We start from the raw sequence: 14937 nt of genomic DNA on the forward strand, positions 1-14937 counted from the left end.
TATGATTCTGGCACTTTATTATAGTCAACCAGACATCTCCAGGCGGTGGCAGGGGATAAGCTAGAGTCAAGGCTGACTCAGGAGAAGGCTAAGAGGTGACAAGGGCTTCACTTCTCCCTTCCAGACACAGCAGAGCCTGTTTGTCACTTCTCTGGGGGAAAAGCCAACATAGATAGACCTCCCAAGAGAAGCTGAGAGTGTAGAGCCAAGCTGGTGGCTGCACCACGATGAGCAGAAGTCTCTGTTATTCAACAGACTCCTCCAGCTGTATGAGGCACTAATCTCAAAGGGAAGCTTAGATATCCCAGCGTCTCCAAGAGCCAAACTGGGCCCCGGCCCCATAGCAGTCCTCACACAGCTTCGAAGAAGGAATCCAGTCTACCTTCAGGACCAGGCAGAGCCCTTCAGTAGCCACCAGGAAGCCGAGTGAGCGTGGCATCTCTGCTGTGCCGTGTTGAAATCTGCCCTGGAAAGAGCAGGAACATGAATATGGAAGGAAACGAGGAGAACTGTCACACTGGCGGCTTTGCGTTCCTAAGCAGCAGCTCTTTGTGCAGCACAGAAGAGGATGTTTGATGTCTCCTTGGGCAGCCTCAGTGCTACGTCTAATTTATGCATTCAGGGCTGAGATTTCCAGGTGGCAGGCTCACCAGGGACACAACGGGTAGGACCGGCTGGCTCACTTCGAAGCAAGAGGTGAGGGGACACGCGAGAGGTTGGGGCGTAGAGCTGGGCTGTGATTTTTTTTCTTGCACCAGAATCGATCTGATTGTCTGAAGGCACAGATGGGTCCCATCCTTCGCTGCTCAGCCTGGCTGTGGGGGTGGGATGCTCTACCTGTTCATCTCTTCGCTCCCAGAGGCAACATACCTGCCCACTCATGACTGCGGCACTCTCACCGTGACAGCTGAGATGGGAAACAAGTCTTGGAGGCTGCGCCATGCAACACCCACCACCAGCAGCATAACAAAGGCCTTACCCTGCCCATTGCTGGCATGCTGAAGTGTGAGCAGAGAAACCTATTCCTGCCTGTGCAGTAAATCCCCAGCTCGACTGCTTCTATAGCGCACAGCTTTTAGCTTAACTGCCCTGTTATCCTTTGGATGGACAGAAAGTCTCCTGGATAGCCTCCTGGATGAATGGGTCCTTTCTCTGAATTGAAAAATCTTCCCTCAGACCTTAGGTCAGTTAAAATGTGTGGCTTTGCTTTGTGAGCTGCCAACCGGTTGGGTTTTTTTCTTCAGTTCTTCCATGTGCCTCAGGGGATGGGTGGGCAGGGAGGGAAAGCACCTGATCTGGATAAATGGGGAATTTCTGTGTTTCTCACTGGTGCTAGCCATCCTGCTGGAGAGCATCAGCATCCACTGCTTAGCTGCTCCAGGAGGGGGAAAAGGAAACACCTGAACCTGAGTCCATCCGTACTACCAAGCCAGGATACATTCCCAACTTTCTTGGGAGTATTTGTGGACAAACTCTCAGATGTCTCAGCTGTTAAATGCTTGAGTGACAATCAGGTGTTTCTGTAAGATAGAGTTATTAAGCCTTTAATAATTAGGTACACACAATACTCACGGCAGTTGATGAGCGAGCAGAAGAGACTTATGCTGTCTGATCTTGGGAGCCCCAAGCACCTCCCCGCTGGCCAGACATGACTTCCACTCTCATGCCCCTTCCCAAACTGCTGATGGGACCAAACCTCAGGCTCTTTTTGACAAATTATGAGTTAGCACTGTGGTTGTAGGAAGGACTCCCTGCCTCACTGGACAGGGGAGCCTTAGCTGAGTCTGCCTTTGTTTAAAATCCACTGGGCAGCACTAGAGCATGGAAAAGTCATTCCTTACATAAGCTTGGATTATGTTATTTACCCTTTGTTGTTTGTAAGGGCCTCATAGAACCGTGCAAATGACCTTTATTTCTCTATGGATTTTGTCCTTTTTCCTTTCATAATATTGATTATATTTTTCTTTCCTCTCCCGTGTCTTTATCAGAGCTGAATTAACAAGGCTGTTTAACAAGAGCCTCTGATTCATTTGGGGTCTTTCTGTACCAGGTACTCTCATAAGCAGCTGAAAGCTCAGGGAAGGATGTGCAGCCACCATGGCAGAACTGATGGAGGAGGTGATGTGCCCTGACAAGAGCTGAGCTAGTGTGGGTCAAAGAGCAGGCTTTAAAAGATGGTCTCTTTAGCCTAGGCACAAGTGCTAGGAAGGGTTGTTCCTAAGGAATAAAATTTTGTCTGAAAGCTCTGTTCCTCAAACCATTAAAGCTTGAGGCCACTGAAAACAGTGGAGCCTGCTGGATTATTCCAGTTCCACCCACAGATCCCCACATGAGATCAGGAGCCCATATATCACAGCAAGAGGTGATTCACAGAATCACAGAATCATAGGGGTTGGAAGGTACCTCGAGAGATCATCGGGTCCAACCCCCTGCCAAAGCAGCTCCCCAGCTCATATTGCACAGATAGGCATCCAGACAGGTCTGGAATATCTCCAGAGATGGAGACTCCACCACCTCCCTGGGCAGCCTGTCCCAGGGCTCTGTCACCCTCACTGTGAAAAAGTTCTTCTGCATGTTGGTGCGGAACTTCCTGTGCTCCAACTTGCAGCCATTGCCCCTTGTCCTGTCCCCACAGACCACTGAAAAGGGGCTGGCCATTTCCCCCTGCATCCCATACTTAAAATATTTATAAACATTAATAAGGTCCCCCCTCAGTCTTCTTTTCTCAAAACTGAACAGTCCGAACTCACTCAGCCTCTCCTCATACGGGAGATGCTCCAGGCCCTTAATCATCTTCGTAGCCCTTCTTTGGACTCTCTCCAGGAGATCCCTGTCTTTTGTATAACAAGGAGCCCAGAATTGGACACAATACTCCAGGTGGGGCCTGACCAGGGCAGAGTAGAGGGGGAGGATCACCTCCTTTGACCTGCTGGCCACACTCTTCCTGATGCACCCCAGGATCCCATTGGCTCTCTTAGCCACCAGGGCACACTGCTGGCTCATGGCCAACCTGTCATCTACCAGGATCCCCAGGTCCTTCTCCACAGACCTCTTCTCCAGCAGGTCATCCCCCAGCCTGTACTGATACAGACGGTTGTTCCTTCCCAGGTGCAAGACTCTACACTTGCTTTTGTTGAACCTCATCTCGTTTCTCCCTGCCCAGCTCTCCAGCCTGTCCAGGTCTCTCTGGATGGCAGCGCAGTGTTCCTGCGTGTCAGCCACTCCTCCCAGCTTTGTATCATCGGGTACTTGCTGAGGGTGGATGCTATTCCCTCATCAAGGTCGTCAATGAAGATGTTAAACAGGACTGGACCCAACACTGAGCCCTGGGGAACACCACTAGTCACAGGTCTGCAGTCAGACTCTGCTCCACTGATCACCACCCTCTCAGCTCAGTCCGACAGCCAGTTCTCAACCCACCTCACTGCCCACTGATCTATCCCATGCTCTCTCAGCTTTGCTATCAGGATGTCATGGGAGACAGTATTGAAAGCCTTGCTGAAGTCAAGGTAGATGACATCCACTGCTCTCCCTCCATCTACCCAGCCAGTGATGAGATCATAGAAGACTATGAGATTGGTTGAGCACGATCTTCCCTTGGTGAATCCATGCTGACTGCTCCTCCTGACCTTCTTCTCTTCCAGTTGCTTGGTGATGGCATCCAGAACAAGCTGTTCCATAACCTTTCCAGGGACAGAAGTGAGGCTGACTAGCCTGTAGTTGCTGGGATCCTCCTTCTTGCCCTTTTTAAAGACTGGAGTGATATTTGCTATCCTCCAATCCTCAGGCACTTCTCCTGTTCTCCAGGACCTGTCGAAGATGATAGAGAGCAGCTCAGCCATCACTTCCTCCAGCTCCCTCAGGACACGTGGGTGTATCCCATCCGGGCCCATGGATTTATGTGCATTAATCCCTTTGAGCCGCTCCTGGACCATCCCTTTCTCAACTAGAGGGAAGCTCTTCATTCCCCAAACACTCCTACTTTCATCCAGTGTCTGTGGGTCCCGGGGGGCCTTTGGAGCGAAGACCCAGGCAAAGGCAGCATTCAGTATCTCCACCTTCTCATCATCCCCCGTTACCAGGACACCCGCCTCGTTCAGCAAGGGACCTACGTTATCCCTGGTCATCCTCTTACTATTCACATATCTGAAAAAACTCTTTTTATTTTCCTTTATGTCCCTTGCCAGCTTCACTTCCAAGCAGGCTTTAGCCTTCCTAGTCGCGTCCCTACAGGCCCTGATAACATCCCTCTATTCTTCCCAGGTGCTCAGACCCTGTTTCCACAGTTCATAAACCTTTTGCTTCCCTTTGAGTTTACTCATTAGCTCCCTGCTCATCCACGCAGGTCTTTTGCCTGTCTTTCCCGATTTCTTACTCAAAGGGATGCACCTATCTTGTGCTTGGAAGAAGTGCTGTTTAAATGCTACCCAGCTCTCACAGTCTCCCTTACCTTCTAACAGCGTAGCCTACGGGATAGCTCCTATTAGGCTGCAGAGGAGATCAAAGTTAGCTCTTCCAAAATTCAGGGTAGCTATCCTGCTTTTTGGCTTGCTTCTGCCACTCAGGATCTTGAACTCTGTCATTTCGTGGTCGCTTTGTCTTAAGCTGCCCCCGACCTTCACCTCCCTAATGAGCCCGTCCTTGTTAGTGAAAACAAGGTCCAGCACCCACCCTCCCCTTGTAGGTTCCTGCACCATCTGCAGCAGGAAATTGTCTTCAACATACCACAGAAATTGTCTGGACTGCATACGACTGGCCGTTGCTTGCCCAGCAAATATCTGGGTAATTGAAGTCCCCCACAAGGACCAGCCCCTGGGATCTTGAGGCTACTTCTAGCTGCTTATAGAAAGCACTATCAGCCCGCTCCTCTTGATCAGGTGGCCTATAGTACACACCCACAACAGTGTCACTCATACTAGTATGACCCTTGATTCTTACCCACAAGCACTCAAGTGATGGTTCATCTTTCCCCAGGTGGAGCTCAATACATTCTAGCTGCTCTCTTACATAAAGAGCAACTCCTCCACCTCGCCTCCCTAGCCTGTCTTTCCTGAAAAGCACATCCATGCCATGTCTTTCCTGAAAAACCATCCATGACAGCGTGCCAGTTGTCCAGGCTGTCCCACCACGTCTCTGTGATTGCAATGAGATCATGGCCCTGCGACCGCACAAAGATCTCTAACTCTTCCTGCTTGTTTCCCATGCTATGTGCATTTGTATAAAGGCATTTCAGTGGGGCAGCAGGTGCAGGTATCCTCAACAGATCGCAGCAAGATTTCCGACAGGGGATGGGCAATAGTGGCTCCACTGAGGAGTCCTCAGGGCAATCCACAGTATTTTCCCTCCTATCACATGGAACAATATCTCCAAGTCCGTCACTGTGCTGCTGGCATTTACCTTCTTCCACCACCAACTCATGTCGTGTCTCCTGAAGCACTTGCCTAACCCCAGCAGCCTTTGTAATATCCCTTTCCCCCTTCCTAACTAGTTTAAAGCACGCTCAGTGAGCCCTGCCATCTCATCCTCTCAGTGTGGCAGTGGTGAGACTCCAGCAGGAAATGGAGCCATCGGTGCAGTTTGCTGTGCTTTCTCTCACCAGGCTTTTAAGCACGCCTCTTGATTGATTCAAGAGTGTGTAGGTGAGTAGAGAGTGGAAATGGAAAGCAGTCAGGGACCTGAAGTTCCAACAAACTAAGCCTGATGGCCACTTTTGATACTTTGAACACAAGCTGAAAGGGAAAGTGTAGCCCAGGTCATAGTTGTCCCTGCTTGCACCTTAATGCACCATTGGAGTTTCTTGTGCAGAACCCAGAGGTTGGCATGGGTGGGAAGAAAGCAGCTGCTGTGCAGAGTTCTCTGGGACAAGCTGAATCTCATGCCTTTTGGGATCAGCCATCCACTTTGCCAGTGGCCTTGAGACATCCTGTAGGTTTTTTAGCAACCTGACTAGCCAGTAGCAGCAGCCTGACCTGCTGGGATGGAGGTAGAAATTGAATGTCATGATTTCCTTCTTCCCAGGTAGGCAATACCACTTGAAACGTTGCTCTGTGACTTCCCACTGGGCTCTTCTTCCTTACAACCTGCACACTGTGATGGGAGATGGCTTTAGCTTCAAATGAGACAATGGTCTTCTTAGGCTGGGTGATGTTCAAGCCTGTAGAAAGGGGTGAGTCCTCTGCTTTAAGCACTTAGGACCTGCATCAGAGGATGGCAGCCTTTCGAGGGGTTTATGCCAGTGTGCATCTCTTCCTCTCTGAAATGAGAGCTTAGGTGTGCCGGTGGGAGCTGGGAGATCATCTCTCTCATGGCACCAGTCGGTGCTTATTAGTATCCCATTTGCAAAATGAGGACTCCTGGCTTTCCCAGCTTGCTGGGCTTGGCAGAGCTGGGACACACTTCTGCACCCCAGCCTGCACCAACCCACCCCGTGTGGGATCCCCAGAGTGTTGTCAGAGCTGTCACACCACCCATGGCTGACACGGGCCGGTGGGACAGAGGGGAAGCGTGGTGGGTGTAGCCGTTACCCAAAAAGTCAGCGGTAGTGCTGAGATAAAAGCCGGGTCTCCAGGCTCCTGCCTGATCCGTGTCCTTTTTAGTACGGCTGTGAGCTATCCTGGTCTGCAGCATCATTAGAGACCATGTCCATGCCACGGAGTAGCTGAACTCTTGTAAACCTGGAGGGGAAATAAGGAATTAAGAATCCAAAGGGTCCCAGGGTGCCCTGGTTGAAGGGGCGCTTGGGCTGTTCCTTATGGGCTGTTCCACATGTACAAAAGAGCTATTTCTGGATCAAGCAAGCAGTGATCTTCTGCAGAAGGGCAAAAGAACTGGGGTTTTTTTTCTTACTTTTTTCAAGAACAAGGAACAGATCAGGATGGATCTTGGCTCTGGTATTGAAAGCACTTGGGAGGCAGGAGGACAAGTTGATATTCCTTCCCCGATTAATATCTCTTACAACATGAAGCAGTTCAAGAAGAGTGGAAATGGCACTGAGCTGCTGCCCGGGCCAGTTAGCAGGTGTGTGTGAGGCTGGGGACCGTCCTTGGGCTGACTCAAGGCTGGTCAAGTGGGTTATTGGCTGCACTGAGGCCAATCTTCCTGAACTCTCTTTTCAGTGGAAGCTTCACCAGTACCACCATGTCTCTAGAAACGATTTTCTGCTTTGGTGGCAGCGATGCTGCCCAACAAAAAAGACTCAGAAAACTCCCAACCAACTCTTAAGCCTCACACTTTCAGAGTCGGAGCTTTGGCTGCTTCTCCCCAAAGGCTCAGCTGAGGAAAACAAGCCAGTCGGTATCACTGTTCGTTTACCCTCCTGAACCCTGTCTCTCAGTGCTGCAAGGTAGATGCTTCAGCAGTTAATACCGCTCCCCAGGCATGTGCAAGAAACAATTAAAGCTCATTGTGCCAGTGAAGAGCCCTGGGGTGAGCTGGGCTGCAGAGACAGCTGCCCCGGTTTTGCTGTGTGCAGCAGCTTCCCGAACGATCCCATCGTGGAGAGAGGCAAGTATATGCCGTGCTGATTGCAGAATTAAAGTTTTAAAACTCAAAGGCTAAACTCAATGTGGCATTTCTAGGCTTTTTGCTGGTGGCGACTGTCTGGGTTTGTAGCGTTCAGGAGAGCAGGGCAGGGGAGAGCGCAGCTGCTGAGCCTGCAAAGCCACTTCCAAACAGCCATACCGTGGGACTGATGGCTGGAGCAAAGCACCAGCAAACTCTTTGCAGTGCTGCCTTCAACGCTGTGGCTGTGACACTGCATCTTTGAGCCTGACAGTGACAGAGAGGACGTGAACGGTGGGTTCCTGCATCAGTGGCATTGATGCTTACTACAGCTGCATCCTGCAAGGGTCAGCAAAGCCTCCAGCTGCAGGCAGGAGGCTTGGAAGACGGTGGTGTTGGCTGTTCCTTGGAGAATGGCCCTGCTAGGTGGTGGGCAGTGAGATTCCATCCATGCCAGGCAGTCAGAGTGGTCTCCACCTGCTTCAGCTGCTTGTGCTAGGAGAGGAGTGTCTTGCCCAAATGGAAAAGCTCAGCTATGGGATAAACTCATGTAGCTCCACAATAGCAGGCGGGCATGCATGGGGAGGGGGCAAGCTTTTCCCTTGCCTTTGTGACTTGTCTGGAAAGTGGAAACCTCTCTGGAGCTAAATTGGAAGTTGTCATTGGCATCTCTACTGAGAATGTCAACAGGAATCTGTCAGTGCCAGTCATGGTGATACAAACACAATTTCCTCGTTTAAAGCACCGCACCAACTGTACCTAATTAACCTTCATGACAGCACAGCAATACAAGGAAATAGGGATCATTAACTTCAGCTTTGCAGAGGGGAAGAGAAGGAGTGGTGCCAGTCCCATGCGTTTCGAATTGAGGTAGGCTGGGAAAAGTCGCAAGGTTAAAAATAACAGTCAGTCATTTGGGGCTCTCAGAGCCTTTAGAGTGCATTTGAATCAAACTTTCAGGTTTTTTCTCCAAGAAACATCAGGACTGAAAACTTCTCTCCCATACATGCTTTTTTTATGTGTGTGTCTGTGACTCAACAAACCAAGGCTTTTAGAAAATGGCACGGTCTCAATCACAGCAGTGCAGAGGCAATAAAGGTCAGAGCAATTTGCTCAGCATTGCTTAAAAATCAGCTGGGCAGTAAACTGGGACTAGGCTGTATGAGTAGCTAATACACTGCCCCTCACTTCTTCCTCCAGACCAGACGTTTTTCCGTGTAGGGGAACCTGCCTAAATCTTACCAGTGGTCACTTAATAGCTGCTGGAGGTGTAATTCGGGCTTCAACTAGTGACCTCATCCCTTCCTCTCAAAGGAGGTCACAAGGGATTTCTCCTTCTCTCTTCAGATCTATTCAAACCTGAGTTTTGGTTGGAGGGGTTTTGCGGTACAGCTTCTGTTCCATGTTGGAGCTGTTGGGATGCTTCTGGAACAGCCTCCCACCCTCCTAAGGCCAGGTCCTCCATCCCTCCTCTCTGCAACCCATGGGGTTTTAAGGACCACAAGAGTGGCTGGGCATGGCTAGAAAGCTTTCGACCATCACCTGGAATATAGGACAAATATGACCTGTTTCATCTGATGGCGCTGACAGGTTACATCGTGGCCTCTGAGCCAGCTCAGCTCCTTCACCCAGCACCCAGCAGGGATGGAAATGTCCTGAAGATGCTAAACCATACATGCCGCTCCTTGACACAGCTTTCCTACCTTGGTGCTGGTTTCTTGAGTTAGTAGGAAAGAGCAACTTCTAGGTGTCCTTTTTGGGGTATAGAGTTCTCCTTGCTGCCCTATCAGCTGCCAGCCGGGGCCAAGAGCAAGAACACCACCTGTGCCGTTTGTACCAGGCAGCAGCGCAGACCAGCGCTTTGTCTCACTGAATACACACGGTGCAGAGCTCCCAGGAAGGTCTCCATGGCAGCTTTGGAAGTTGTGTCTGTTACTACTGACAAACCAATCTCAGTTCTGCCCTGAGTCATCGATGCTGTCAGGATCAGAGGAGAAAACCTGGTTTTCTGGAGCCCCAGTAGGCAGGACCCTGCTCTGGGAGAAGCCAGCGGGCACTGCGGAGGGCTGTGGCCAGGGAGGAGAGCCTGTTATGTGGGGTGCTGACCCCAGCCCAGAGAGCTGCTGTCCGTACAGAAGTGCATTTTATTCATCTCTTCTTCTCCTCCTCCTTCTGTTCAAAGCTGACACAGGGTGAAGGGAAGCTGAAGGGACCCTTGAAAAGGCCAAGTCACTGACAGAAAGGGAAAAGGGCTTGGCAGATGGTGAAGAGCTTTCATGAGCAGCATGGGCTGCAGCAGGCTCCGGGGAACAGAATTGTACCCCTGCTCGGGCTGTGTGTCTGTCTCTCTGATTATTTTGTGTATTTCATCTCTGCTGCTGTCTGTCTCGCCCTTAATCTGGGCTCCTCTGTGCCAACAAAATGCTTAGCTCACTCCATTGTCTGAGAGACTAATTTGCACTGTAAATCTGATGCTTATCTTACATGACAGCTTACTGTGGGGTTTTATTGCAGTCCTGAAGACAAACTAACTGGGGATGGCTAGAAAGCTTTCCACACGTCACCTGGAGTATAGGATGAACACAACCTGTTTCAGCTCGCTGCCAGGTCAGGATGTGGCCCCTTGGGGTTGGGGGTCACAAGGGATTTCTCCTTCTCTCTTCAGATCTATTCAAACCTGAGTTTTGGTTAGAGGTTTTTTGTGGTACAGCTTCTGTTCCGTGCTGGAGGTGTTGGGATGCTTCTGGAACGACCTCACACCCTCCTAAGGCCAGTTCCCCATCTGCTCTCTGTGCAACCTGTGGGGTTTTAAGGACCACGAGAGTGGCTGCAGACCTGGTGTAGGCAGCATGTGAGCATCGTGCTACGGTGTGCTGCAGCTTTGTTGTCTCTGCCTAGCTTAATCAGAAAGAACCTTTGTCCTTGTCTTTCTTCATTAGTATTTCCTGACACTTTCTCCAATACGTTTTGAGCTCTTTGCTGGCAAGGTAACACCCCCCCTCAGTCTCATCTGCGGTCGCCTCCTTCCCTCTGGTCCTTGGGCTATCCACCTGCAGGCATCCACCTATCATCTAAAAGATTCACATGTGGTTTGCTCAGGCAGCTGGGCAGATCTAGCAGCCCCAGGTCAATTAAAATGTGGGCAGAGGCCTACATCTTCCTTCAGAGGGGCTCTGGGTTTCCTCAGGCACACGTTTACCTGGGGGGAGACAGGAAGATTATTGCTGTATTGATACAGCTCTTGGTTCTGCGGCTGAGCACACCGGTGGGTGTTTAATCCTCAGAGCTTCTACAGTGCAGTCCTCTGACGGGACACAAAGGATCCTGCTTCCCTGAGCAGGCGAGTGGGAACAGAAGCCCTGCCATCCTCTGAGGACATTAATTTGGAGGATGGGTCTGATTTTTGCTGAGGAAACCCCAGCTTTAAAGCCTCATGAATTTCTGGACCCCTCTGTTCTTCCCCCCCATCTGAAGGCAAGACATGCAGACCAACTATGGGATAAGCTGTGTGTGGCAGTTGGTGGGCTGATGGCTGAACTGGAAGGGGAGCCAAGGGGTCTCAGGAGCCTCAAGGGGCTAAAAAACCCCCAAACCAACCAAAAAACCCTAGAGAAATTGTTGAGGAACAGGCAAGCAATACGCTGTATACTGGGTAGAAGCGCAGCTGCTCAGCCTACACCAGAAACTCCATACTGGCCCTCTCAAACTCTGTGCTGCTGACTGGATTATCAGGCGGGTGCATAACCCAAGGCTTACTCTAAGTCATGGGAGCGGGTGAACACCAGACCCCTCACAAGCACTGTCCTGAGACCTGCCCGAGGGAGAGCTCTCTACAGCCTGTGTCGAACTCAGGGAGAAACCTACAACTCCGGTAAGATTCCAAAATCTCCAAATCAGAAGAATTCAGGGCAAAAATACCTCGGAAAGAATCTTCACGCTGCCTGATTCAGTCTAGGACAGGCTACTGTATACAGCCTCCTCTGAAGAGTCCTCCTTCACTTCCCTGGGCACAAATGGAGCCAGAGGAACTGACTCATCCTGTGTTGAGTGCATAAAAGTTATCAATTTGAATCTGAAGACATCTTAATTTGTTTCCTAAGAGGCCTGCAAAGTCCCCCTTTTCCCACAGATGACATGGTGCAATCTGAGTCCCCAGCGTGAGTAGCTGGCTTCCCGTCCACTCCAGTGCTTGTAGTACAGGCAGCAAGGTCAGGTTGTCCCTTCAGCCATGTGCATCCAGCACCCCAGGGCAGCTGGTGCTTCCAAGGATAAAATCCGTGCCCTGCTACTGAGCGGTTTCTGTCAGACTTCTGGTTGGTTTGTTATTAAAAGAAGAAAAAAAAGCTTGTTTTCAAGCAGCTCTCAGAGACCTTACCGTGTGGCGGGACATGCGGACAATGGGAAGATGGTCTCTGCTCCAAAGGATTCAGAGGATAGCTTGGCAAAAGTGCACTGAATAGCGGGTGGGGTAAAGACACAGCATGAGGCGAGTTTGTAGAGATAAGAGGCAGAAGTTTGCTTGGTCTGGCTAGGTCTGACATCTCCATCAAGCTGAGCATGAGGCGAGCAAAGGCCCCGCAACTTGATGAGTGGTTGGGCCGACATTCCGGCACTCCCAAGGCCCTTGGTTACTGGCAAAGGAAATCCGCTGCTTGCATCAGCGTTTGTGCTAATCTGCTTGGAAATGAAGGTGGGTGGAGACATCAAGGAGGGGTTTCCAGGTAGGGTTTTTTTGTTGCCTGGAACATTATTAGCGATCAAGGAAAGCACCTCCTGCCTGTCTGGATAAACAAAGGGGCTTTCTTCTTGGGGAGCTTTAGAGGAAAGGGCCTGGTGGGAGCTGAGAGAGTGGTGGAAGGGATGGGATCTCAAATGTGTTCAGGCAGCAGCTCTGAGCTACCTGCCATTAGCTGTGTTAAGCTTGTCCACCTGCCTAGCTGAGTGGTGAGTCCTTTTCTGCAGCCCAGTCTGGGTGAGCGGCTGAACTGGGATGCCACAGCCAGGATGTCTCTCTTGTTGGTGGCAGGGACAGATGCCAGGCCCATGCCGGGGGATGGGTGTGTGCAGGGCAGGCTGTCTCCTGCCTTGGGGTCCTGGTGGAGCCTCTGCTCTGAGGGGTTGGCTGGTGCTGACGGATGTGGCCCCAGTCCCGGGTGCTCTGCAGAGGCATGGCTGCACTGTGTTTTTAACACAGGCTTTCAGAAAGCCCTTCCCATCCCTGTCATTTCCCTGCTTCTCGGGAAACAGGGTGCGCATTTAGCAGGGGGCTAAAGCCCTCCTGCTGCATCACTTCTCTGCAGCCTCTCTTCTGAGCACGTCATGGGTTAGAAGGGCTGTTACTGCTCCAGGGATCCTGTATTCCCAGCTGGCGCTTGCTTTTTTCCCTGCCAGGATTGCTTTATTGTATTTTTTGCAATTATTAGTAACTCATCTCGCATACGGAGCTGGCAGTGGATCAGAAGTCTTTGAGTATCCAAAATATCTCACCCTGCAAAAAGAGCAGCTCCTTCCTTCAGTGCCTGCACGCAGCATTGTTAGCTGACTCAAAGGGAGAGGACTGTGTGGAGGCTGGCAGGAGAGTCCCGTGAGTAGCAGGTCAGAGTCAGCCCTTTCCCAAAAAGCTGCGAGCTGTGAACGGGTACGTCTGCGGTGGTGTGGGCAGGTGTGATGGCAGTTTGGGTGGGTATATCGTGCTGGCTGCCATCCAGCTGGCACAGGTAAACCAGCAGTGACATGGTGTAGCAATATTAAGTGCTGTCTTAACACTATTAAATACACAGCCGGGATCTCCAGAGGGCTTGTACTACCTGAGGTGACAACCATGTTGCTGTACCCTTCCTGCAGTTTGCTATCCCTGCTAGCTCGCTCACGGCCCTCGCAGATGGGCCTGCGCCGTGCCTCAGCCCCGCACCTGACATTAGCGCAGCCCTGCCTCCGAACAGATGCTTCCGAGGACCCGCAGGCCACGTGCGTGTCAGCCGATGCTGTCTGCAGCTTGGGCCTCCTATGCTGGCGTACGTCCCTGTGATTTACCGGCGCTAGCCAACACGCCGGGGAGGGGAGTTACGTCTCTCTCAGTAGGATCTTTGCAGCACAGCACCGAACCTTGCAATTTTGGGGCTGGAACTGTGCTGCTTCCTTCTCTTCTCTGTCACATGGGAAGTTCTGCTCCCACTCCCTGCCCTCCTGAAGTCCTCTCCTGCTGTGCGTGCCATAGGTCTGGGATCGTCCAGGTTCCTCCGTCAGGCACTGAGAGGTCTGGGGCCACAAGGCACTGTGTGTACGGGAGCGTGTGCTGTGGTGGGTAACCCTCCTGGGCTCAAAGAGGTGTGTAGGTAGAAGTCTCTGGCATGGACACTTCTGACTTCTGCTTTCCTTCTCTCCCTGCAGATGCCGGCAAGGACCACCCGCAGCAGCAGGCAGGGGTGATCTGGAGGGTGACGGGTGGCCTGTTCAGTATCACCAGAGGAGCCGTGGGAGCCACACTGGGAGGAGTTGCCTGGGTGGGCAGCAAGAGCCTGGAGCTCACCAAAACAGCTGTGACCAGCGTCCCTGCTGCTGGCGTTGGACTGGTGAAGGGCAGTGTCTCCGCAGTGACCGGCAGCGTTGGAGCCGTGGGCAGCGCGGTCGCCAGCAAAGTCCCTTTCACTGCAAAGAAGAAGGACAAGGCTGACTAATCCCCATCACAGCTCCTCTCCAGAAGATCAACCTGCCCATACTCTCCCCCTACACAGCACCTCTTTGAGTTGGAACCAGCTGCTTCAGGGAGGGTCAAGCACCCGAGCAGACTCCGGCTGCAGCCTGCTCAGCACCGCCTGCCTGGCTCAGAGCCGCTGTCAATGCCTTTCACTCCCATCACCTACTGGGAACCATCTCTACTCCGAGGGCTCCGTTGTCTCTGTCTTGCAGTTTCCTTCCTCCCTTATTGCTCTTGTAAGCACAGAGGGGTGGGAGATGGTGTCAGGCTCCGTCTGCCTCGAGGTGGGGAGAGTAACAGGGGAGGGGGGTTTGGAACTATGTCTGGTCTGAAGTGTGGGTTGCGTAGCCAAATTCCACTTCAGCCTCTGTAACATCCCGTCCCTTGGCTCTGGGAGGTATGTTTGGGGGGGGGTCTGCCTTGGGGAGAACTGTAGAAGGAATTCCCATTGACGCAAAGAAGAGATACTGTGAAGAGGGGGAAGCCTCCCTCCTGCCCTGCACTTCTTACCTTTTCTGTGCACGGTCTATCCCACAAGCTGCTCCCAACCACTCCCTCCCTGGCTGAATTTCACCCTTTAGAGAAGGAATCCTCAAGCTCAGCAGAGCAGCTCTGGGGATGGTACCACACAAGAGCATCATACGTCCTGGGCCATAAAGTTCTGCACAGATTTCCTTGGTGAGAGGCAGGGGGATGAAAGTTGCTGTATGTTCCCATTCGGGGAAGGAGCTGGTAGTGGC

The 14937-nt window shown here is 51.7% G+C and overlaps 1 protein-coding gene across 1 annotated transcript in view; it reads left to right on the forward strand.

Annotated features, from left to right (window-relative positions):
* The window catches only part of LOC311190838 (transmembrane protein 263-like), a gene marked incomplete at its 3' end in the record, with an annotated part of 218596 nt that extends 204419 nt beyond the window's left edge, over positions 1 to 14177 (forward strand). Inside the window, exon 3 of the mRNA XM_084262874.1 lies at positions 13891 to 14177. Within this exon, the coding sequence (XP_084119000.1) occupies positions 13891 to 14177 (287 nt within the window). The remainder of the gene's footprint in view (positions 1 to 13890) is intronic.
* Between the last annotated feature and the right edge of the window lie 760 nt (positions 14178 to 14937).

The sequence above is a fragment of the Gallinula chloropus genome (assembly GCF_964237585.1).
Source record: "Gallinula chloropus genome assembly, chromosome: 4".
Lineage (NCBI taxonomy): Eukaryota > Metazoa > Chordata > Aves > Gruiformes > Rallidae > Gallinula > Gallinula chloropus.